Genomic DNA, 25120 nt, shown 5'->3' with positions numbered 1-25120 from the left:
ATGCAGCTGTCCTGATAATTCTGTGAGAGAGATAACACTGTCTAGGAGACTGTTGCAGAATCTCCCACTGACCTCAATGTTAAGCAATTGCAATAGTAATTGCCTCCAAAAGGAGTTGATGTGCCAACATGATGCCCTGTTGTCTCGCTGTATGAGGGGGCCCCTTCTTAGGTTTAGCAGCCACAGGGTGCGTAACCACACAGATCCCATCTAATAGGTTCTCAAACAGGACTTTGCCCTCATGCTGTGATCCCGCTCTGACCACCTGGGCTGAGCTCAGCTATCTGCAGGAGCTCAGATGTGTTGACACATCCGTCTATTTGAATTAGCTCCAGTGATTATTTCTCATGGTCAGATTTCTTCTCTCTTTATCCTAATGAACAAAGGTGCCTGGGGCACTTCCCCCACCTTCCTGCTCCCCACCCTCCCTGCCCTCCATACCTCCTGATCCCAACCCCCAGCTCGGGTCTCAATCCCCGATTGTCCAGCGCCTTGGGACGTCCTCCACACGTGAAAGGCGCTGTACGCAGGTGATAGTTGTTGTTGTTCTGTGAGAGCTCTGATGAGAAGCTGCCTAGACCTGCGCTATATTCTTTAGAACTTAAGGAGTGACCTGATTGAGGTGTTTAAAATAATAAAGGGAATTGACAAGCTAGATAGCAAATGATGCTCCCCTTCTGATAGAGGGCTCCAAAAGAAAGGGACCATCTTAGAATTTTCTGTGAAAGTATAAGTGCTAAACTACTAAACTCCTGCACTAAACTCCGTATCACTATTGCACCAGTTTTAGCCAAGCTCTACTGGCTCCCTATCACCAAACAGATCGATACACCAGGCTTGGACTCCTCACCAGCCCAGGCACTGACTCCTCTCGCTCTGATCCATGCTCTGAGCTCCCGACACTGCCTCTAATGTGGACATTGAGATTGCGACACTGACACTGGGCAATAACTACACATTTCCGATATGGGAATTTGCATGAGATTTCTGTGGAAACCGGTGTCACAATAACAATCCAGCCTCATCACGCATCACTCCTCTGACGTGAATTAGGCAGTAGCACTGAACAAACTAAATTGAACCAGTCTCTCTCAAAGCCTGATCACTCTGTGGTCACCCACTCCCACTGGGTCACTCTGATCCCGGTCACTCCAAGGTTACTTCCTGTTCCTGCCACTCTGTGATCACCCCCGTCCCCCGCGCCACTCTCAGCCTGGTCACCACCAGTTTACAAATCTTGTTTATAGGAATAACAGAGATGAGAATTGAGGGTTTCTGCTGCACTGCCTCGCCCCGTGTGGTTGGAATGTGGCCCATTTTGTTACGTTTGAAACTGAGTATCAGTGGAAATACCAGGAATCAGACTCTCGTCACTGCTCTGTCTGTGTGCAGCAACGTCTTACACTACAGAAACTCAAAGTAAAGGCCCCTCCCACCTCAATCTGGCTCACAGATACCCTCTCACCCTGGCTCACAGATACCCTCTCACCCTGGCTCACAGATACCCTCTCACCCTGGCTCACAGATACCCTCTCACCCTGGCTCACCCTCTCACGCTGGGGCTTCCATTATTGTTTCAGTGTGGAGTCTCCATTTCCACCTGTTATTACCACCTTTCTCTTCTGGCTCTTTGCTGTCATTGGTCCTTCTGATACCTTATCTGTGGCCATCCTCAATGTCGAAGAGCCAGACAGCAAGTGTGGGTAGTGCCATCAACTGTTGGAAGCATCATGACTGAGCTTTACACTGTCCTCGCCTGATCGCCACACATGGATACTGCCAGCAGGGGGAGCAGAGGGAATCCTCGCTGATTTGCCTCTCCCATGGGTTTGTCACCCCATCTGTTGACCCAACTGAGATCAGCTCAATCAAGATTGACTGGGACCAGCAATAGGCTATTCAGCTACTCAAGCCTGTACCGCCATTCAATTAGATCATCACTGATCATACCTCAACTTCACATATCCCCCCCCACCCTCCCTTACCCTACATCCCTCAACAACCTGGGACCCACAGGTCTGTAGCTGATGCTGCACTTTTGCCCACTCAGCCCAAGAGGAGGGGCTGCACCGTGGTACGATGTGGGTTCAGGGGCAGTTGAGAAAGTCTGTCCCCAGGTCGCAGGGGGGAAATGGTTGTGACTCCAGGCAGGGGAGGGTAGGGAGAGGATCCATTGTCTGTGGGTTTGTCAGATAAGCTGTTCATTCCAGGGTCACGAGTGACGGGTTACAGTATGAGGTCAGTTGTGATCAGGAGGATGGGGGCAGCGGTTCAAAAACAGCAACCACAACTACAACTCTCTCCTGAAATCCCTCCGTCTAACACCCTCTCTCTCTCTCCCTTCAAAATAACAACAACTTACATTTATATAGCATCCTTCACGAGGGCAGCATATCCGAGCACTTAACAATGGTGGAGCATGACGCTGAGCTGGGGGGAGGAGGTGACTGTAAGCACGGTCGAAGAGGAAGGTCTTCCATTATGATCTAAAAGAGAGGAAGGAGTGGGGATGTGAGTCACATGTGCCATGAGAGTGATTCATGGCTCCAGCTCTCAGGCTAAAGAGAAATCCCCCCCCCCACAGTAGGCGTTATACAGAGCAAACCCATCAGGAATGCAACTGACGCCAGGAGGCTTTATATACTAAATAAAATATAGCCGGTGGGTTGTGTGGTGTGGGAAATGTCTCCTGTGGACCTGGTGCTGGGTAATAGGGAACAGTGTATGTCTGACCAACAGGTGACTAGTCTCGCAGTGTAATGATGGCTTGTGGTCTGTGGGGAGAAGTTAAAATACAATGAAATTCAACTGCTTTTGTGGGGTTTGGGACAGTTGACATTGGCAGTTATTCCTCACACTTTTCACCACATTTACAGCTGGACCCAGTCATACTCACAAGCTTCTGTTTTTGTTTTGTGTTATCACATTCTATATTTGCCATTTATCAGGTGATTTACCAAACCTGTGAGACATGTTTACAAAACAGTGGGAAAGCTCAGTCAGTATGTGTAGAAAAGCACAGTATTCACTACACTCTCCCTCTCTCTCTCTATTGGTCACTTATTTGCCCACAAGTTACACAGTCACTCCACTTTAGAGAATAGCTTGTGAAGTGCTTTGAGACGTGTCGATATGATAAAGCTCTATACTAAATGCAAGGATTATTATTATTATTCAGGTGGCAGCCTAGCTCAGTTGGTAGCCCGCTCGCTGCTGGAAGGTTGTGGGTTCAAGCCCCAGATTAGAACATGAGCTCACCAACTGGGCTGACGCTTGCTCTACTGCCATCCTGGGAGGAGTGCCATATTGTCTGATGTGCCCTCCTTTGGAGGAGACATTAAACCAAGGTCTTGTCTGTCTGCTTCTGTGGACATTACACTTGGCAATAAGTTGTTATGATCTGGAATAAGCCTCAAAGAGTTGTGGAAGCAGATTCCATAATATTTTTCAAAAGGGAATTAGACAGGTACGTAAGATGGAAGATTGTGTAGGGCTGTGGGGTAAGAGCGGGGGAGTGGGACTAGTTGGTAGCTCTTTCAAAGAGCCAGTGCTGGCACAGTGGGCTGAATGGCCTCCTTCTGTGCAGTAAAATTCTATGATTCTTTGCTGCAATTACTGTAATACTCTTTGATACATTTCAACATCATTATTCATATTCAAAACCCAAGTTATTTCTCTTATTCAAAATATTATTCCCTTCAAAGTCATGGTGCCCTGATCATTTAACCATTAGTGGGTGTCGTTTTGTCACTGGCTGAACTCAATGGCCTGTCTCATATTTTCCGGTGCCTTGATGATCCTGAAATGTTTTTTAAATAGTCACCTGTGCCCATGGCAACCAGTAGCAAACGAGAAGGAAGGAGGTGAGCTGTTAGCACAGCTCTGTTACTTACCTTTGTAAAGTCTAGATAGCAAAGAACTTTCTCAGTACGTTTTCAGATCTTCTTCACCTGAAAATGTCACCATCAACTAATACTGGGGCTCAAACAGTGTGTGACATGAACTGAGACTGAAGTCATGGGACTGAGCCCTCAACCATTTGGGATCTTTGCATTTGGGATCATGAGATGTTTGCTCGCTAGAGCCACACCCACCAGTCACAGACTGGTCGGGCAAGTTTGCTCAACGCTAGTTTCATCCCCTAAGTTGTTGTCTCAGTGGGCACTATAGCTCAGTGAGCTGCTCACCGTGGAATGTCTTACCATTAAAGTGGATGAGTCAACATTGGAACCGAAAATAGCCAAACCTCTGGCAGGAACCAGAAATTCTTCAGTTCATTGTTGGTTGTGAAACTTCTGGGACGTGAAAGGATTGACGGCATCTGACAGCCCGAGGTGGGGAACGAGTGAAACAGGGAGATCAGTCACTCGTCTCTGGTGAGAATAAATAGAGACTCCAGAGCAAAGCTGCAGGAAACCTGAAACCAATTCCCCTGCTCGCCACCTGCTCACTGGTTTCACTGAGGTGTTTGCATAACTCAATTATACACCACACATAACACAACCGTCTTAAAAAATATAACCAGTTAAGAATAATCCTGAACTACTAATACACTCCTCTCCATGTGAAAGGCATATGTGTACAAATGTAAACAGAGAGAGCTGGGAAAACTCCGCAGGTCAGGCCTCTCTGCTTACATTTGTACACATATGCCTCTCACATCCATGGAGAAAGGAAAGTGAGTCAACTGAGGAAGCGTCGTGGACCCCAAACGTTTGACTCAGCTCTCTCTGTTTTTGTTTCAGATTCCCAGCATCTGCAGTATTTTGTGTTTCGTAGACAAATGTAATTTTGTTGTTGTTGTTGAAAGAGCTATACAGTGCAGAGAGAGAAATAATAATCCTTGCATTTGGTATAGAGTCTTAGCACGTCATTGAGACATCTCAAAGCATTTCACAGAATATACAACAACAACAACTTGCATTTATATAGCGCCCCTCATGCAGGATAGAGTCCCAGTGCAATTTGTAAAGTGTCCCACAAACAGTCGTGGATTGAGTGACCACATTTTGTTGAGGGATCATTACCCCCAAATGCGATCCGCCAATCGACTAGCAACAAGGTTCCTACTTACTGCTGATAAACAGATGTGTGTGAATTAAGGAAACTCGCCTAAGGTTTTGCCCTGCCCGGGAATCAAACCCAGATCCTCTCGCTTGAAAGGCGAACACGCTAACCACTACGCTACAGGACTCCACAGGACACATTGAGACACTGAAATACATTGAGACATAGAACAATGCACTAACACAAATCAATAAGGATTTAAATCACAAATTGCTGTAGCACAGAATGAGATGAACAAAAGCAGAGAGACACAATGACACAAAGAGAGAGCGAGAAACATAAACACAAAGAGACACAAAGACTCAGAGTAACAGATCCATAAAAAGAATAGTCATAAAGAGAAACAGAGTAGCGGAGAAACAGAGAATCGAAGAGAAAATAGAAATACAGGAAGAGACGCAAAGTAACATACAGAATTTTGGGGGTCAGCCGAGTGTTTGACACATGCAGAAACCCATCATCACCATGAGGATCCAAGCCGAACTGAAAGAGTAATATCCAGTCACAGGACAAACTAACACAGGAAAGCACAAAGGGATTCCCTAGGCAGGGAATGGCATTTGCAACTTGTCCCTGTGTGTTGCTGGGATGCACTTTGCTTATCTCCTCCCCTCCTTTATCAGTATGATATGTGCCCCCTGGTTTTCCTGCAGGTTTTGCTCCGCATGATAACATCTGCCTGTTTAGCTGGACATTAAAGAAACTGACATAAGTTGAAAAGAGGTGACAAAAGCGTGAATGAGAATTTCATCTGCATTGGGTGTGAGGTACAGTCAGAGGTGAATGATGTGGTGGAGGTGGAGGAAACTGGTCGTGGTCGGGGACCAGATGTGGGGGGGTGTGGGGGAGGAAGAAAGGAAGGAAGGAAAGAAGGAAGGGGAGAGACAGCTCGGGATGAAATCTGATGGCGAGGCTGCTCATCAGCCATCTCCTGGGTGTCTGTGTGATCTTGCTGTGAGCCAAAGGGCTATTGCGTTTACCTGTAGAAATAATCATTACACATATCAAAGGGTTCTGCTTTGAGACATTTTGATGCAATGAGGCACTAAAGAAACACAAGGCTTATTGTAAATCTGTGAGAAAACTCACATCTGTGCTTTGACATATTAATTTCAAGTTTTGTAACAGGCATTCCTGACCACTAACCTCACTGCAACGTAAAATATTTCAGTTACAATTTGTTATGAAATCTCACCTGTAAATCAGAGCAACTGACTGGCCAGGAGGCAGTGCAGACCTGCACATTCCTGAGATAGGCAAGCGAGAGATGAACGAGACAGATTATTCATTCCTTTTCCATTCTGTCTTTGTAATGATTACCTCCCTCTTCAACCGTGCCTTCAGCTCCCCTCTCGACTCTCTACCCCCTCCCTTCTCTCCCCTCACCCTGACCATTCCCCCTTTCTCGGGTCCTGACCCAACTATCTAGCGCCTTGGGACATCCTCCCGACGTGAAAGGCACTCTATAAATGCAATGTTGTTGTTGTTGTCCCTGTATTTTTTTGGTCAGCCAGGTGTTCGACATATGCAGAAACCAGACCCATCAGTTTGGTGAACAGTGTCCAAACCAGACTGAGCATCCGTGTATGACAACAGCAACTTGCATTTACATAGAATGCCCTCATGTGGGTGGTGGATTAATCTGGATTGCCTTCTCTTTTAAAATAGTGGATTTGTAATGTCCTTTTCAACAGGCAGACGAGACCTTGACTTGACATCTCATCTGAAGGACAGCGCCTCTGACATTGTAATGCTCCCCCAGCATTGCACTGCATTTGTGGCCCAGTCTAGAAGCTCAAAGTCCTGACATGGGGCTTGAACCTCACAGCATAAGAAAGATTGACAAAGAATGTACAGCATGGAACAGGTCACTCAGCCCCACCAGTCTGTGCCAGTGTTTATACTCCACACAAATCCTCACCCATTCCTTAATCCCTCCTACACCCTTCTAAACTTCCTCTTCTAGTTATAGCCAGGCTGACACCTAAATGAGGCAATATATATGTGAGAAGATACTGGCTGAATTGGACCTTTTCTCACAGGAATAGGGGAGGTTAGTTATGACAGAGATGTTTAAAATTCTGAAGACGAGAAGTTAAATAGTACAAAAAAAATTTCCTTTAGTTGGGGATTCAGTAACAAGGTGCATAGTCTCAGGATTAGTAGCAGAAGGTGTTATATTCCTTTGAAAATATATATTATAAAATTACTCAGGCAAAAACAAAAATACCAAAAAAGCTCCTGGGTCACAATGTTTGAAAGGAGGTAAACAGAGGGAAGCAGATAAGAGCTGTTTGGATAACTGATGGAATTTGTATTTCTTTTTTTCCCCCAACTCAACAAAAGATAACTTACTTAAAACAACACCTGTCTCTCCCCCAACATTCTACAGAACAACCACGGCAGAGAGCAAAATGAATTCCTTTGCTGTTTGTGTTGTGAAGGTTTGGAATTTTATCTAAAGTAAATATTGAGGCTGAATCAATGGACACATTCAAAAAAGAACAAACATGAGTTAAACTCATTAAAGGATATGGGGAGAGAGCTGGAAAGTGAAATGAATTAAAAGTGGTAAAAAGGCAGTGACACAGTCTCAATGGGCTGAATATTCTCCTGCGCTCAAGATGTTTCACTTTATGCTCCAAGCACATTGACTCACAAGGGATAAACACTGTTTGCAACAGTAACACCCATCTCATTGTGAGACTGACTCACTGATATTAAATGCTTCATTTGCAGTATTCAGTATGTCCCTTCTGTACTTTTCCATCCTTCGTTTCAGATGTTAAACTAAGGCCCCATCTGCCTGTTCAGGTGGGCGTTAACGATTATTCAAAAAGAGAAGGGAGTTTCTTTCTCTCTCCCCGTGTCTTGGTCAACAATTCCCTAAATAAAATTGGTCATTCACTCCATGGTTGTCTGTGGGACATTGCTATGTGCAAAACTGTCTGCGTGTTAGCTCGCAAAACACAGTCACTGCACTTTACAGTATCTCCTGTAAAACGCTTTGAGGCTCCCTCCTGATGTGAAAATGCACTATACCAAATGTTAGGATTATTATTATTAACTTGTAGTCTTGAGAAAGCATTGCACTCTGGTAATAAGTAACAGACAGTGCAGGCGGCGGAGTAGTGGTCAGTGGAATAATAGTCCCTGAGTAATAGTCAGTGAAGGGGTGAATTGCTGAGTAATGATTTTTTTTCAGTCGAGTGTCTAACACATGTGGAAACCCATCACCATGCTAATGAGTATCCAAACCAAACTGAGAATTCCATGCATCCCACCTACACATGGAACTTCCAGAGATAGATTGTTGGAATACACACTCTCTCCCTGGAGGGAAGCTTCTTGCCTATCTAATTCTGGAAAATATTAGGCGCAGGTTGGCAAGAGCTAAGGTTTGGGGAGCCCATAGTGTGTGTTGGGGTAACTGCTGGAGACCGCCCTGCCCATTGCTTACCATTGATATTGCTGTCTGGCAAGCTTTCCTGCTGTTTGTCCAGTTAGGACCACCCTACCTGTTAGGGCTTTGCCTTGCAGGATTAACTGGAGCTGAGCGGGGGGAGGGGGACTTCGTGCCCCAGTGACTAGGGGGCAGGGAATCATCCCAAAGAGTAATGATGAGTAAAGGGGGTGCAGTGACTGATGTGTCTGAAACACTGCAGACCTCATAGCCACGGCTGAATTGAGTGAATGTGTGGGACTGTCCCTCTGAAGCATTGTCTGCACATCTCTCTACATACTTTGTGAATCACACTTCATCAGGAAACTCCTTCCAATGAGCAAAGTTCCTGCCAATAGCAATGGTGGGGATTGTTAGATCAAAGAAGCCTGAAACAGAAAGAAGCCACTTCATTCCTCATCTCCTGTCTTTTATCTTGGTTCCCACTGGAGACAAGGATGCTGTTATGTAAAACACAGTGGTGCACTTCACACCTCATTCTTTGCCCACACTATTATCTTTAACTATTATCTTTAACTTACTGTGCTCTGTAGCATTTTCCAGAATAAAAGTGTTTTTTCCATTCCTAGGTTGCACAAAGAGTCTCAGCTTTTACATCGGCTCCACTGTTAAAGTATATAAAAGATGAAAGCAAACTATTATTAATATTAATAATCCTTGCATTTGATCTAACTTTTCATGTCTGAAGGACACCTCGACTTGCTTCACAGAATTTACTGAAAACTGTAGTGACCAGGTACTTTCTAGGCAAATGTGGCAGCCAATTTGCACAATGTCCTACAAACATCCATGAAACAAAGAATCATTTTATTTGGGGGATTGTTGGCCAAGACAACGGAAGAGAGAAACTCCCTCCCTTTTCGCATAGTGCCACGGGATCTTTAACATCCACCTGAACAGGCAGATGGGACCTTAGTTTAACATCTCAGCATTATACTACAAACAGCCAACAGCTGAGCAATCATTTAATAAGGTACTTTGCCGACCACGGAAGACCATTGAAGTAGACATCCTCCCAGATCAGTCGGGATGTCCTCCCGACGTGAAAGGCACTCTATAAATGCAATCTTGTTGTTGTAGACAGCATAAATTGTTCAAAAGGGCACCTGGAGTTCTTTCTGTCTTCCATGTTAACATAAAACTCTTTGACATCCTTCAGAAAACAAATGTTAAACCGAGGTCCTGTCTGCCTGTTCAGGTGGACATTAAAGATCTCATGGCAGTATTTCAAAAGAGAAGGGAATTTCTCTCTATCCCCCAAATAAAATTGGTCATTCACTTCATGGCTGTTTGTGAGACATTGTTGTGTGCCACATTCGCCCACAAAATACAGTCACTCCACTTTGTGGTATAATTATAATAATAATAATCCTTGCATTTGATATAACGCTTTTCACGTCTTCTAGACATCCCAAAACGCTTCACAAAATAGACTGTAAAAGTGAATTGACTGTATATTTGTGGGCGAAGTATCCTGTGAAGCACTTTGAGATGCCTCAAGGAGGTGATAAGGCGGTGTATCAAATGCAAGGATTATTATTATTATTATTTTTACAAATTGCTCCTCAGTCAATGTCCATTCACATGGATGTGATCCAGTCCTTTTGCTCTGCTCGTTTCCTCCATTCTTCCTATACTGCCTCCAAAATGTCTGTTATTTGGATAAAACATTAGATATATTGGTTATTGATGGATATTACTTTGGGTTGAACATGCTGGGAGTCTTTTGCAATTCTGGCATATGACAGATTACATGTACATATTTAACATGTTACAGTATCAACAGTCCCAAACATCAGCCTCAGGGGAGGTCATATCCAGTGTTGCTATTTTCATAATAAAAGTTGCATTTGATACAGCAATTTCTCATGGCTCAACATAATTCACTGAGTTGCTATATAAAATGCAAGGATCATAACAACAACAAAATTACATTTATAGAGTGCCTTTCACATCGGGAGGACGTCCCAAAGCGCTGAACAGTCAGGCGTCGGGGCCCGAGCATGGGGGCATGGGGTGGGGGGGGGGGGGGGTGTAGGGGTGAGGGAAGGCAGAGAGGTGGGAGGGAGACCAAAGGCACGGTCGAAGAAAAAGGTCTTGCGACGGACCTTGAAGGAGGCAAGGGAGGAAGCGAGGCGAAGGGACCGTGGGATGGAGTTCCAGAGTGTTATTATATTATAATCATTATTATCATATTATACTGATCTTGAAATTCATTTCCTGCTAACCAAAGCTGAGAATGCTACCCAATGAGCCTCGCTGACACCTATTTGAAATTTTCCCTTATTCATGGCTGCTCTCATGACACAAGCTTATCTACTTTTATCTGCTTGCTCCAGAAATGCTGTTTATTACCTTGTCCTGTCCTTGCTAACACACTCTGTACCTGCCCGACTTGCCAGTTACCTTGCTGCTAAAGACGTCTATTTAAACTCTAACACAGGGTTCCATAGAAAGCTGTGTGTGCATCGCTCTAGGGTATAATTTCCAAGTCAGAAATACAGCACAAAGAAGCTGATTATCACAGGTAGAGAGAGAGGGAGACTGTAGGCAAATGTGCTTGAACATGCATGACGGAGGGAGCTTATTTGGTTTGATTAAGTACTTTGTCACATGAATGTGCGTTGGGGGGAGAGGGAATAACATTATGTAAACACCCCCAGTGAAACCAGCAAGTGAACGCCCTAATAACGATGATTAGACAGCTCTGACGAAGTGTCATGGACTCGAAACGTTGACTCACTTTCCTTTCTCCATAGATGCTGCCTAACCTGCTGAGGGCTCCCAGTGACTTCTGTTTTTGTTTCTAATAATGATTGTGTATTGACTGATAGCAGGTGACGCCACATCATGTGAGAGACAGTTTTTTTTTGTGTGACTGTAACGTATGAGTTTGAGTATCTGTGTAGCGAGTGGGTGGATGGGGGCAGGACCCAGTTGATAGGGGGCTTAAGGCTTAGTTACCCGCCCACAATCCCGAGGCAATAACTAGCGTCTCTCTGGTGGCACACCTCTCACAAACGACCAAGAACTCAGCTGCTCAACTTCAGTCTTTGTCTCTGTCTCTCTACTCCACACTCCACGTCGCCAATACCCACGAAACTCAACAACCATCCACCTCGCCAAGAAACAACATGGCATCGATGGGACTGCAGATCCTGGGCATCGCCCTGAGTGTGCTGGGCTGGTTGGGGGCTATCGTGACCTGCATCCTCCCCATGTGGAGGGTCACCGCTTTCATCGGCAACAACATCGTGGTGGCTCAGATCATCTGGGAAGGTCTCTGGATGAACTGCATCGTGCAGAGCACAGGGCAGATGCAGTGTAAGGTGTACGACTCGTTGCTGGCTCTCTCTCAGGATCTCCAAGCCTCCAGAGCCCTGACCGTCATCGCCATCGTGGTGGGAGTGCTGGGTATCATCGTGTCCATCATGGGGGGCAAGTGCACCAACTGCATCGAAAACGAAGTCACCAAAGCCAAGGTCACCATCGTGGCTGGGATTGTCTTCATCCTCTCTGGGCTGATGGTCCTGATCCCGGTTTCCTGGTCAGCCAACACCATCATCAAGGATTTCTACAACCCCATCGTGACGGACGCCCAGAGGAGAGAGCTGGGGGCCTCCCTGTACATCGGTTGGGGAACCTCTGGGCTGTTGCTGCTGGGAGGGGCTCTGCTCTGCTGCTCCTGTCCCCCCAAGAACGACAACTACTCGGCCAAATACTCCGCCGCTCGCTCCTCCGTCCCCAGCAAGAACTATGTGTAAGGAAGGAAGAGGCGCCAAGAAAACGGGATTTTCGGGACTTTTCAAGCGCGTTTTCAGTCGGAATCCGGGGTGAGACTTGACTTGAGAAGACCCCAACCTTCCTCCATCCTCTTCTCGTCGCGGACTTTTCACTCAGAGCGGACATTAGGAGATGTAGTCACTTGCAATGGATGAATGGATAAATTGGAATGAATGTGCAATGGCTCAGTTTGTGTGTCAATGGTCAAGTGAGGAGAATGTCTTTGAATTCATATAAGTGAGATTGGGGACTTTTTGTATTATCTTGTGAATAATCAGAGAAAAATGCTGAAACCTCGTTTTTTGATGGTGTATCTTACTTCTACCCCCAAATACTTCGGACCTGTGTGTGTATGGGGAGGGGGGACCTTTGTGTGTGTGTGTGGGGGGGGGGGGAGACCTGTGTGTGTGCGGTGGGGGGCCTGTGTGTGGGGACCTGTGTGTGTGTGTGTGGGGAGGGGGGGGACGGGACCTGTGTGTGTGTGGAGGCCTGTGTGTGTGGGGGGGCCTGTGTGTGTGTGGGGGGACCTGTGTGTGTGTGTGTGGGGGGACCTGTGTGTGTGTGGGGGGGGGGGGGGACGGGACCTGTGTGTATGTGGGGGGGACCTGTGTGTGGGGGGTGGGGGGACCTGTGTGTGTGGGGGGGGGACCTGTGTGTGTGTGGGGGGGACGGGGGACGGGATGACAGACCTGTGTGTGTGTGTGTGTAGGGGGGAACGACACCTGTTATCTGATATGTTGGAGGTTGCGGAGGTATTTGCGCGCCTTTGGGTTACAGAAGTCGGAGGCAAACTGAAGCTTTTGTTGTCCGTCCTCTGTGCTGAATTAATATCGCTTTAATTACCGCATTTCATATATAGTGTTTATTTTTTGTGATCCGCCCAATGATAGATCAGTAATAGTTGATTTTTGTTTCCTTATTGTTTTTTCTTTCGCTCCGCTTTTTCTGTGTACCGAGATGTGTGTTTTTTAACCTACAGCCTGGGGGGGGGGGACCTGTATATGTATATGTGAGCATTGCATTGCCTCCAGAATAAATAAAATAAATTAAGATGCACCACTAAAGCCACTTTGACTTCGCCTCTTAATGCAATATAACCGCCTCCAAAACAACAAATCCTCGGCCAAGAGAGAAGTGAAATAAATTGCACATATACAACATCGCCGACAGACAACGCGCCTTTCGCTATAGACCTGTGATAAGCAGTTTTCTCGGAGTTTTCGCTCTCTGTCTCTGTTCGACGCCTCTCGAGCCGCCACGCGCCTCCCGGGAGTGGTGGGACTGGTCACCACCGTGTGGCCGGGAGGGGCCGAGGCTTAACTGATTTAATGTTCATTGGGGTGTGTTTCAGCTCAGGGTTTTTCATGCTATTGTTTCCAGCAGTTAATGTTTACTCGGAGAATCTCCACCAGAAACCAACCATTGTCTGAGGCTTAACCGAAACCTAACAGGTGTGAATGGGGTGAGAGGGGGGGGGGGGGGGGGCACAGGCTGTGTGTTGTGTAACACTTCCTTTCGGTGGAGGGAATGAATGAGGTAAATGAATGACTAATGTTGAAGGGTGTAGGGATGCTAAGCATAGTTCTTTGCGTGTGGATGGGTGGTGACATTTTGTGGATGTTGGCATGTCAACTGCATATACTCTCCATCCTCCTCCACCGCCTCTTCTCAGCCTTCAAGGTTTTGTCCTTGAATGGTTCAGGTCTTATCGCTTACACCATCTCCAATTTGTCTCCGGCAACGGTTTCTTTTCCAGCCCCCGCACAGTCTCGTGTGGAGTTCCTCAGGGCTCTGTCCTCGGTCCCCTTCTCTTCAACCTCTACATGCACCCCCTTGGTGACATGATCCACAGACAAGGGGTCAACTTTCACAAGTACGTAGATGACGTTGAACTCTTATCTCTCTGCCTCCGCACTCGATTCTAGGACAACTGATGTCCTGTCTGACATCCAAAGCCTAGATGACATCCAACTTTCTACCGCTGGCAGCATCAGCCTCCACAGCTGCACACTCAACCTCATTAAGCCGGTCAGGAACCTGGGTATCTTGTTTGATCTTGAACTGTCCTTTCTCCCCCACATCCGCCCCATGACCGGCACTATCTATCACCACCTCCGCAACATTGCCAGACTCCGCCACTGCCTCACCCCTCAGGCTTCCCAAACCCTCACCCATGCATTTGTCACACAAGGCTCGATTACTGGAACTCCCTCCTCATCAGCCTTCCCAACTCTTCGCTTCACACACTGCAGATCATCCAAAGCTCTGCAGCTTGTGTACTCCAGGCTCCGCGACCCCATCACTCCCACCCTCGCCCAACCCCATCAACCCCACCCTCGCCCGGCCCCATCAACCCCACCCTCGCCTGACCCCATCACCCTCGCCCGAACCCATCACCCCCACCCTCTCCCAACCCCATCACTCCCATCCTCGCCCGACTCCACTCGCTCCCCATCCCCCAGAGGATCAAGTTCAAGATATTTGTCCTCGCTTTCAAGGCCATCCATGGCCTTGCCCCCTCCTACCTCTCTGACCTGCTGATTCCCTACCAACCTGCCCGCTCTCTACGTTCAGTGGGCTCCATCCGGCCTGCTCGATGTCTCCCGCCCGAACCGCCCTACAAGCAGTGGCCGGGCTTTCAGCCCCTCTGCCCCCACACTCTGGAACTCCATCCCACAGTCCCTTCGCCTCGCTTCCGCCCTTGCCTTCTTCTCTAGTCCCTTCTCTTCAACCATGCCTTTGGTCGCCCACCCACCTCTCTGCCTTTCCTCATCCCTACTGTCACCCCTCTCTCTGACCTGCTGACTCCCTATCAACCTGTCTGCGACCTCCACTCACAGGCTCTGGCCTGCTCCATGTCTCCCGTCTGACCAGCCCTACCAGCAGTGTGTGGACTTTCAGTCTCTCAGCCCCCACCCTTTGGAACTCCATCCCAGAATCCCTTCACCTTCCTCCCTCTCTTGCCTCCTTTAAGGCACAACTTAAGATCCTCCTCTTTGTCTGTGCCTTCAGCCATCCTCCTACTTCTCTGTCCTCCCTCACCCCAACCCTGCGCGTCCCCCCCCCTCACACTTGGATCCTGAACCTCGACTGTTCAGCACCTTGGGACATCCTCCTGATGTGAAAGGGCTTTACAACTGTAATTTTGTTGTTGTTGTTAACCAAGGGAGGTGTCCACATGGGTAGGGTGGGTGTTTTATAACATTTTGAGGGATTGGTGTTGCAATATAGCTTTTGGGTTGCACATAAAATATACTTGGCTGTTAAGGTAGTGTGTGGAGGGGAAGGAGATGGAATGAGGGATTATGACCATGGTCAATAAATAGAAAATTGCAGAAATATTTGCCAAAAATTGCAGGTGAAATTTGACAAATTTTGAGAGGCACATTTTACTGCTAACTTACACTTTTTCACTTTAGATTGTTGGAAAAAAATTAGTGATACTACACAAAATTTCTCATTGGAAGGACATCCCAAATAATGATTTCTTTAACAAAAAAAAACCCACTCACGGTGGGGGAGAAGGGTGGAGATGTCAGTGAGGAAAGTGCTGAAGGGATTAGATCAGGAGAATTTTTATGGAAAGATGTTATAGAATGAGGTGTTCAAAGGAGGGAAAGGTTTCTGAAGAGAAAGGAGATAGATTGAGTGGAGATCTGAAGATGAGAGCCACACCACCACCACCACAATTAGGTTGTGGGGTATGATGGAAGGTGTAACTAGGTGGGGTGGCCTCAGTAATAATAATAATAATCCTTGCATTTGATATAGCACTTTTCACATCTTCTAGACGTCTCAAAGCACTTCACAGAATATACTGTAAAGTGAATTGACTGTATATTTGTGAGTGAAACGCGGCAGCCAATTGCGCACAGCAATGTCCCACAAACACTCGTGGATTGAAAATGACCAATTTATTATTGTTTTGTTTTGGAGGGATTATCATTAGGAGTGTGGAGTAAGGAAACTTGCCCAAGGTTTCGCCCTCTGCGTGGAATTGAATCCCGGTGTCTCGCTTGCAAGGCAAGTGCTCTAACCACTGAGCCACAGGACTCCACCATCAGTAAGGGGTAAGGTGTCACCGGGGGTGATCCAGGTTTTAGTGAGAGCGAGGATATCACTATTTTTATTGATGGTGAGATCAACAAAGAAAAAAGCCTGACTCAATTATTAGTGCTCTGAGACTCTGCCCTGTGTGGAGGGTGCTATATAAGTGCAAGTTTTGTTGTTAGCAATTTTGCCTCTGAATCAGAAGGCTGCTGTCCAAGCCCCACATCAGGACTGTGAACTCATAAGTCTAGACTGATTCTCCGATGCACTGCTGGAGGTGTCGCTGCTTTGTTGGCGGTGCCGTCCTTTAGATGAGACATTAATCTGAAGTACCATCTGCCTGCTCAGGTGAATGTTCAAAATTCCACGGCTCCATTCAAAAATAGAGTTTCTTCCAGTATCCTGGCCGACAATCTCCTTAATAAAATTGGTTACTGACTTCATGTCTGTTTGTGGGACATTGCTGCGTGTAACTTCACTACTGCTTCTCTTATAAAATACATATCACTATATATATATATAGATCCAGTGAAGCACTTTGAGATGTCCTCGCGATGTGAAAGGTGAGATATTGAATGCAAGGTTTATTATTAAAAACAACAATGCGGTTTTGCCCCAGGCATAACTGGTTTGGTGGAGTTTGTATGTTTAGCAATTGCATTGGGTATTTGAGTCTTTTTTCGCTGATCACTGCTGTCTATATAAGGTAGCAGAACCAGGAAAGAAAGATCACACACAAACTCAACTGATACTCAGATGGTGTTCCAGATCTCTGACACCTTTACTTTGGTATTGAGCAATCACCAAAAACATGGGACATAGGCACGTCCACAATCTTCAGCTCATGACTCTCTGTGAGTAATGCTATACAGTACGTCAATGGTCTGCTGCAATCGCCTACAAATACAGTCACCACACTTTAACAACAACTCTTTGCATTTATATATGTATCTGTGACATGTATCTCGGAGCACTTACCAGTGTCAGGGAAGGGTGGGGGGGGGTGCTGTTAAGATAAAATCAGAGAGGTTAAGGGTTTCTGGGGCCTGAAGGGATTTAAGAATATAAGAGTTACCAGATGAAAGAAGACCAAGGTCCATCCAGTTCGCCTTCCACCATACTGGCAGTTGCTTGCGCACTTCCTGTCCCAAACTATATGCTGTATCCCGAGATATTTCATAACAGAAATCTATCCAATTTGTTCTTGAAAAAATCAACACTTTCTGCTTCCACCGTTCCCAAGGGAGCCTGTCCCATGCATTTACTACAATTCATACAACTAATGGCAGGCTTCCCTTTATTTCTAACAAAGTGTTTGCAAAACTCTTTTTCCCCGATTACAGTGACCTTTGAACTGTTCTATGCAACTTTTGGAGTGAGTGGCTGAAATATTAGTTAAAAGGCCTGGGGTGGTGAGCAGCAATAGTGAAAGCAGAGAGAGAGCAGAGTATGTGACAGGGCCTTGCTAACAAACGAGTAAAACTGTCAACCATTTCAATGTAATATTATTTAATTCAGGCAAAATAATCTATCCATTTAACAATAAAATATTTATTCGGGGAAGAGGGAGGAAGGAATGTAAATACATTTCCCCCAAATCACACACACAAGGCTTCTTTTTGCTAGGTCAGATGTTCTTCCTTTCAGGAGAGAGATCAAAAGCAGCCAAAATGATACCTGAAAATGATACTGAGACCAAAGGAATCTGGGACAACAGGTATTGTTTGTTTATAGCGGGCTTCACTGAAATCAGGCGCTCAGTTCCCGCCCACAAGTCCAGGGGGCTATAAAGTGCACTTGTTTAGCCAGTTGTCCTCAGATCGTTTCGGACCAGGAGGTGATTCTTTGTCTGAAAGATCCTCACTAACTACAATAGAGAAAATGGCATCGATGGGACTCCAAATCCTAGGCATTGTCCTGTGTGTGTTCGGGTGGCTGGGAGCCCTCCTGACCTGTGTCCTCCCCATGTGGAGAGTCACTGCTTTCATTGGCAACAACATCGTGGTGGCTCAGATCATCTGGGAAGGTATCTGGATGAACTGCATCGTGCAGAGCACAGGGCAGATGCAGTGCAAAGTGTACGACTCGTTGCTGGCTCTCTCTCAGGATCTCCAAGCCTCCAGAGCCCTGACCGTCATCTCGATTGTGGTGGGCATCATTGGTATGATCGTGTCCATCATGGGGGGCAAGTGCACCAACTGCATTGGGAACGAGGCCACCAAAGCCAAGGTGACCATCGTGGCTGGGATTATCTTCATCCTGGCTGGAGTTTTGACCCTGATCCCGGTTTCTTGGTCAGCGAACACCATCATCAAGGATTTTTACAACCCCATCGTGACGGACGCCCAGAGGAGAGAGCTGGGGGCCTCCCTGTACATCGGTTGGGGAGCCTCTGGGCTGTTGATACTTGGGGGGGCTCTGCTCTGCTGCACCTGCCCCCCCAGGAATGAAAGCGGATATTCAGCTAAATACTCCACCGCTCGATCCACAGCCCCAAGCAAAAACTATGTGTAATCATTCAACTAGCATTCAATTTGAGGTGAAAGGGGTTTTTGAGGCATGACAAAACATTGGACTCTTTTTCTTCTCGTCACTTCACGTGTTTTTTTATATACCAATTAAATTGAATTATATCATTAATCTCTTGGACAAGCCAGTAATCAACCAACCCTAGAGTTATCATAAGATGTGAATTGTAAAGTGTTTGAGTTGCTTCACCCCCATTGAAACGTGCGCGGGGGTTGGTGTGTGAGGGACTGAAATCCAGTGACAAGGTTGACTGTAGTCAACCCATTGTGGTTGATGCTCATCCAGATACCCCTCCCCCACCAGCACCATCCCCACCATCATAGTGCTGGTCTGACTGGTGGAGAGTTGGTAAATGATTGAGCTTATTGAAACCGACACACTGCGGAGGGAGAGAGAAAGAACTGGGGTTCGTTCACCACTTAGCAGCAAATCGTAGCTCCAAACCCTCACGCACACTCTATTCTCTCTGCTGGAGTCTGGGCAGTGTGTAGTTACCAGCAGTGTTAGAGGAATGGATGTTGTTATTTGGTTTTAGTGGTTACAACACATGCACTGTCGTGCTGGACACATGTTAACCTGAGTCACTGTGAGGCCCAGTGATTGTTGCTGGCATCTTTTTTGTTAGTGAGGAGAGAGGAGTGTGATTTCGTTTCCCCTATCTATTGTGTGCTCCATTCCAGCAGAGTGCTTTACACAAATTGACCTGTTTATTTGATGTTTTATACACGTTGAATTATTTCCCCTTATCATTTGAAAGTTTGTTGGAAAGTCACTAACTTAAATTCATTTCTTAAAAGAAGTGCTTATACTGTCCTTTCTTTCATGCCATGTTACGTGTTCAACTATCGAGAGCACTTGCTGAAATGTAATTAGAAATTTCAGAATAAAATCATTTTAAAATTAGTTTCGCTCTCTGGTTGGGATTGAGTCAGTGTGAGCTAATGTTGCCACCTGGGCTTGCTGGTAAAACCATTTAATGTGCCTGTTTATTGAGTAAATCGCTTTACTTCAAATCACGGTTCTGTTGATTTGTGCAATTTATATCCATTAAAGTAGTATTAAAGTTCCCTGGTCTCATGTGTAGCTTAAATAGTTAGTTTGTGTCATTAGTGAATCTATTGTACTAATTTGTATTTACTCAATACCATCAATACAGCTTGTAATGATAATTATCTTTGCATTTGCTATAGCAAAGGACATCTCTAAGCGCTTCACTGCATTTACCCCAGTCGGTAACCATTGGCTCCCAGCCATGTGGGAAACGGTAAACTGAATTTATATACAATAACTAGTCACTTCCCTCTCCTCGTTTATTATTCATTTTTACAAGTATTGTGCACTTATGATTAATTCTTTGCTTTGTAACAGAAGATATTCCATATCTGCAGTTGTTTCACACCAAGTTTTTTTTTAAAAATTGTAATAAATCAAAAAATAGAAATGTGAACATTACAAACCAAGCAATGGTAATAACCTCTTATTTACAAATACCTAATGTAAAGCATCCACATACAATGTTGCAAACATTATTTCTAGTTCTTTCGTGATCAAATTGGTGCCATTATTTAAACATTAGGTATAGTCTGAGAGGATAACCACGTGGAGTCCTGTCGCTCAGTGGTTAGAGCACTCGCCTTGCAAGCGAGAGGACCTGGGTTTGATTCCCGGGCAGAGAGAAACGTTGGGCAAGTTTCCTTACTCCACACACCTCTGTTTACCAGCAGTAAGTAGGAACTCGGTTGTTAGTCGCTTGGCAGATTGCTTTTCCAAGGGTAAAAATCCCTTAAATAATAATTTGGTCACTCAATCCACAAATGTTTGTGGGACACTACTCTGTGCATGTTTCACTCTCAAAATATACAGTTAATTCACTTTACAGTATATGCAGTGAAGCGCTTTGAGATGTCTCGAAGACCTGATAACAACAAGATTACATGTGTATAGCGCTTTTCACGTCGGGAGGATGTCCCAAGGCTCTGGACAGTGTACAGCATTTCACACCTGAGCTGGGGTTGGGGGGGCTAAGGGAGAGGAGGGGAAGGGGGGTGGCCGATGGCATGGTCGAAGAGGAGGGTCTTGAGGCAGGACTTGAAGAAGGCTAAGGAGGGGGTGAGGCGGAGTGATTGGGGGATGGAATTCCAGAGTTTGGGGGCAGAGTGGCTGAAGGCTCTCCCGCCAATGGTGGGGTGGGTGGTTTGGGGGACGTGGAGCAGCCAGAGCCGGCTGAGCAGGCGGGTTGATAAGGTACTATATCAAATGCAAGGATTACTATTAACATTAAGAATATTAGCCTCTACTATAAGCCTGATGTGGGTCTTGAACCCACGACTTTCTGAGCCAGAGAGGGGAGAGTACTGCCATCTGAACAAACTGATACTGTCGGGAGAGGAAGGAAGAACATCAAATAAAAAGCTTGTATTCTAAATGAGAATTATTCTAGATTTCTTGTTGTTAAAAGAGGGACTTTCCACAGGAATTCCTTCACTATTCTCTTTAACCAGTTTGTGTGCATTCTTTCTGTCCCACCCATCAAACTGTGGGACTGCAGTTTGTAACAGTCTGCACCAAGGTGACCGCTTTCTTTCAATACAAAATACAGGAGGATTGGCTTGTAGTTCCCATTCATCAAACACCTCTGTGCAGCAGGTCACAATATGATTTTTTTTTCCATGAGTATTGGGGTGAGGGGTGGGCAGGGAAGAAAAGAGAGGATTCAGGCCCGACTACAGAGGCAGTTTGTTCCTTTTTCACCAATGTGTGGTAAGAATTATGCCTTTTTTCCCCCCTCCCTTTTTCATAGCTTCACAGGCCTCAAGTGTTGTAGAATGTGTAATGCCTCATCTGTGAAATATGACTCTTGAACACCAAAAGGGCATTGTTAGTGATTCTCAGCAAAGTATATGTTCCTTCCCTAAGTGCAGAGGATATCACTGTAAGACCTCAACAATAGATGCCTTTATTTTGTGCCTCTCAACTGTTGCATGGAGTCGAGGACAGAAATGAAAGATTCAGTGGAGTCCCAGTTTTTTTTCTCTAATGCATTTTACCCACAAAATAAGTCGATTCACTTTATAGTACTCTGAAGCACTTTGAGACGTCTCAATGACATGACAAGGTGCTATATCAACAACTTGGATTTATATAGCCCCCACCCAATCCGGACGGCGTCTCAGAGCGCTTCACAGTAATGGATCCCGAGGCTGAGCCGGAGGGGGGGGGGAAGGTGACCAAAGGCGCGGTCAAAAAAGTCTTCAGCAGAGACCTGAAAATGGGAAGGGAGAGAGCGAGACAAAAGGAGTGAAGAAGGCAGTTCCAGAGCCTCAGGGCATAGTGGCTGAAGGTACGGCCACCGAGGGTGGAGCAGAGGACTCGTGGGACAAGGAGGAGGCCAGACCCGGAGGAACGAAGGCAATGGGTACTGTTGTGAGGAGAGGTCAGAGAAGTTGAGGGGTGCAGAGGAGTGGAAAGATTTGAAGACAAGAGTGAGGTTCCCTTGTCAATAATCAAATGCAAGGATTATTATTTTTGATATAAATCAGACAAGTCTCTTTTCCAATTGTTACAAATCAGCCCTTCCAGGATTGGTGCTGTAGAAACACTGTACCTAACTCCCTGGCTCACAGTGGCTCTGTTTTGCCCCTGAAGGAAAACAAGAAATATAAATGGGAATCTTGCAGAGCATTTGTTTCAAAGCATTCAAGTCACTACACATTTCAGTGAAATTCATCAAAACCCTTTGGCATTGATGACCTAAGTAGCTCTCAAATCAAAGCACTAACCATCAAATTCTCTCCAGGGTCAGTGCCCAGATGATTGCCCTCTGGGCAAGTACTAGCCGGCTGCCTGAAAACAACCACAACAATTACAGTGCTGCATGAGGCAGGTATTATGTAGGTCAATGCTCCTACCCCACCTTACTGAGGGGCTGACCTCAGGGCAGATTCCAACCACATTCCCTGCCCAGGCAGCAAGCAAATAATAAAAATACACGACTGTTTGTGGGACATTCACTGCTGTGTGCAATTTGGCTGCCTTAGTCCATCCACAAAATATACAGTCAGTTCACTTTACAGTATATTTGATGAAGCGCTTTGAGACATCTAAGACATAAGGCACTATATCAAATACAAGGATTATTATTAACTGTGAAGCCCAACAGAACCAGCCCCAGTCACAACCCAACCCGTTCTGTTAGCTGATGCCTTGCCTGGTTGTCCCTCAGGGCATCAACTAGATCCCACCCAAGGTCCACCTTGAACAACAACTTACATTCAGATTGCACCCCTCACAGAGGGTAGTGTCCCACAGCTCTTAAACAAACCCCCAAAAGTTCTTCTGTTCATTTCTGACAAATTCCAACCTAGAGACCAGGTCTGCAACACGTTTGAATGACTTTTATTAAGAAACATTTCTAAAAATTACATTTCAGCAGGAGGCCAGTCTGGTAATTGTGGGACACACACACACAGAGCTCAGCAACAACGAAAAGGGCTGAGAAGTAAAACGTTTTTTAAAAAAAGAGATCAATGGAAATAAATTCTAGCAAACTTTCAGATGGGGGTGGGGGGGAACCTCATCAAATTGATATTAACATGGAGTAATCGGGTTGGATAGTGACAACAGTGACTGGACTAGTAAGTTGAAAAGTACTCACTGCCTAAAAAGACACCAACTCTTCTCTTGGCTGGTAATGACACCAACACTCAACCAATGCTCTCTCACTGTCGGCAGGTGGGAAAGGAGCGATTGCAAAGCAAGTTAGAAGCCACTTGTGTTGCTCATTGGCGACATCCAGGTCTTCCATTGCCATTTGACCTATTTTTTTGGGGGTGGGGGGAATGATGGATAAACCTCAACTTGATCTGTAACACCCCAAGCGCTTGGCTTCCCGATCAGCACCAGGCAATGGTCAGGTGCAACGTGTTGAGAGGCGTCTGGAAACAGGTGGGACATCAACAACTCGCACACAATTCCCGATGAGAAACACAGTCACTTATAACAAGCCATATCTTTAAAAAAATGCTAGAACTAATTTAATTACCGGCCAAAGAGACGAGAACATTGCAGTTTAATTGGCGTAAAAAAAACGCGAAGCAATTTTAAAAGAGAAATAAAGTCCAGTTTGGTTGGATCTCGTCTCATTGGTTTACACATAGTTCTGGCTCGGGGCCGTGGATCTTGTAGCGGAATATTTGGCCGTGTATCCGCTCTGATTCCTGGGGGGGCAGGAGCAGCAGAGCAGAGCCCCTCCCAGAATCAGGACACCAGAGGTTCCCCAACCGATGTACAGGGAGGCCCCCAGCTCTCTCCTCTGGGCGTCCGTCACGATGGGGTTGTAGAAATCCTTGATGATGGTGTTCGCTGACCAGGAAACCGGGATCAGGGTCAAAACTCCAGCCAGGATGAAGACAATCCCAGCCACGATGGTCACCTTGGCTTTGGTGGCCTCGTTCTCAATGCAGTTGGTGCACTTGCCCCCCATGATGGACACGATGAGGCCAATGATGCCCACCACAAGCGAGATGACGGTCAGGGCTCTGGAGGCTTGGAGATCCTGAGAGAGAGCCAGCAACGAGTCGTACACCTTACACTGCATCTGCCCTGTGCTCTGCACAATGCAGTTCATCCAGAGACCTTCCCAGATGATCTGAGCCACCACGATGTTGTTGCCGATGAAAGCGGTGACTCTCCACATGGGGAGGACACAGGTCAGGAGGGCTCCCAACCATCCGAACACACACAACACCACCCCCAAAACCTGCAGCCCCATCGATGCCATGTTTTTGTCTCTCGTTGCAAATGTCAACAAGTTCTTCCTTTAAAAAAAATAAAGTCTCCTAATCCCCCAAACGATCTGAGGACAACGGGGCTACACAACAGCACTTATAGCCCCTCGACATGTGGGCGGGAGCTGAGCACCTGATCTGACTAAAGCCCGCAATAAGCCAGCAATACCCGCTGGTCCAGATTCTTTCTATCACTGATGATCAGACTGAAGGGACTCCCCAATAGGAATTTTTCGTGTGTTTTGTGAATCGGCCGTTTAATTCGTTGAAGGGAGAGACAGTGTGAAATTTAAGTCTCTCAGTTTGCAAAGTGCAGAGTTTTTTTTTTGTCCACATGCAGAAAGTGTGAGCATTCCCTGCAGATTGGGCTACAATAATAATAATCATGGCACAACAGCAAAATACTGCAGATGCTGGCAATCTGGAACAAAAACAGAAGTCA

General features: G+C 46.1%; 2 protein-coding genes and 1 non-coding gene across 3 annotated transcripts; 1 reads left to right on the top strand and 2 right to left on the bottom strand.

Moving 5' to 3' along the window:
* Window positions 1-5120: 5120 nt before the first annotated feature.
* On the bottom strand, window positions 5121-5194 carry trnae-uuc. Its single transcript has one exon. It is a non-coding gene; the product is annotated as a tRNA-Glu (tRNA).
* A 6275-nt stretch (window positions 5195-11469) lies between these two features.
* Window positions 11470-19959, top strand: LOC103180502 (claudin-4-like). Its single transcript, XM_007896397.2, has 2 exons — window positions 11470-12147; window positions 18242-19959. The coding sequence occupies exons 1-2, from the start codon at window positions 11665-11667 to the stop codon at window positions 18875-18877; spliced, it is 1119 nt and encodes a 372-aa protein (XP_007894588.2). The 5' UTR covers window positions 11470-11664; the 3' UTR covers window positions 18878-19959.
* Window positions 19960-23266: 3307 nt separating this feature from the next.
* LOC103180504 (claudin-4-like) lies at window positions 23267-24812 on the bottom strand. Its single transcript, XM_007896399.2, has one exon. The coding sequence runs from the start codon at window positions 24669-24671 to the stop codon at window positions 24039-24041; it is 633 nt and encodes a 210-aa protein (XP_007894590.1). The 5' UTR covers window positions 24672-24812; the 3' UTR covers window positions 23267-24038.
* Window positions 24813-25120: the final 308 nt, after the last annotated feature.

Source organism: Callorhinchus milii, unplaced genomic scaffold (genome assembly GCF_018977255.1).
Source record: "Callorhinchus milii isolate IMCB2004 unplaced genomic scaffold, IMCB_Cmil_1.0 Scaffold10, whole genome shotgun sequence".
Taxonomy (NCBI): domain Eukaryota; kingdom Metazoa; phylum Chordata; class Chondrichthyes; order Chimaeriformes; family Callorhinchidae; genus Callorhinchus; species Callorhinchus milii.
Note: the sequence above shows the minus strand (reverse complement) of the source record. Positions and strands in the feature narration are given on the sequence as shown.

Coding starts and splice junctions, on each gene's coding strand:
- LOC103180502 (XM_007896397.2), top strand. CDS start 11,665: ATGGCATCGATGGGACTGCAGATCCTGGGCATCGCCCTGAGTGTGCTG. Junction 12,148..18,241: donor CCCAGAGGAGAGAGCTGGGG/GCCTCCCTGTAC, acceptor ACTACAATAGAG/AAAATGGCATCGATGGGACT.
- LOC103180504 (XM_007896399.2), bottom strand. CDS start 24,671: ATGGCATCGATGGGGCTGCAGGTTTTGGGGGTGGTGTTGTGTGTGTTC.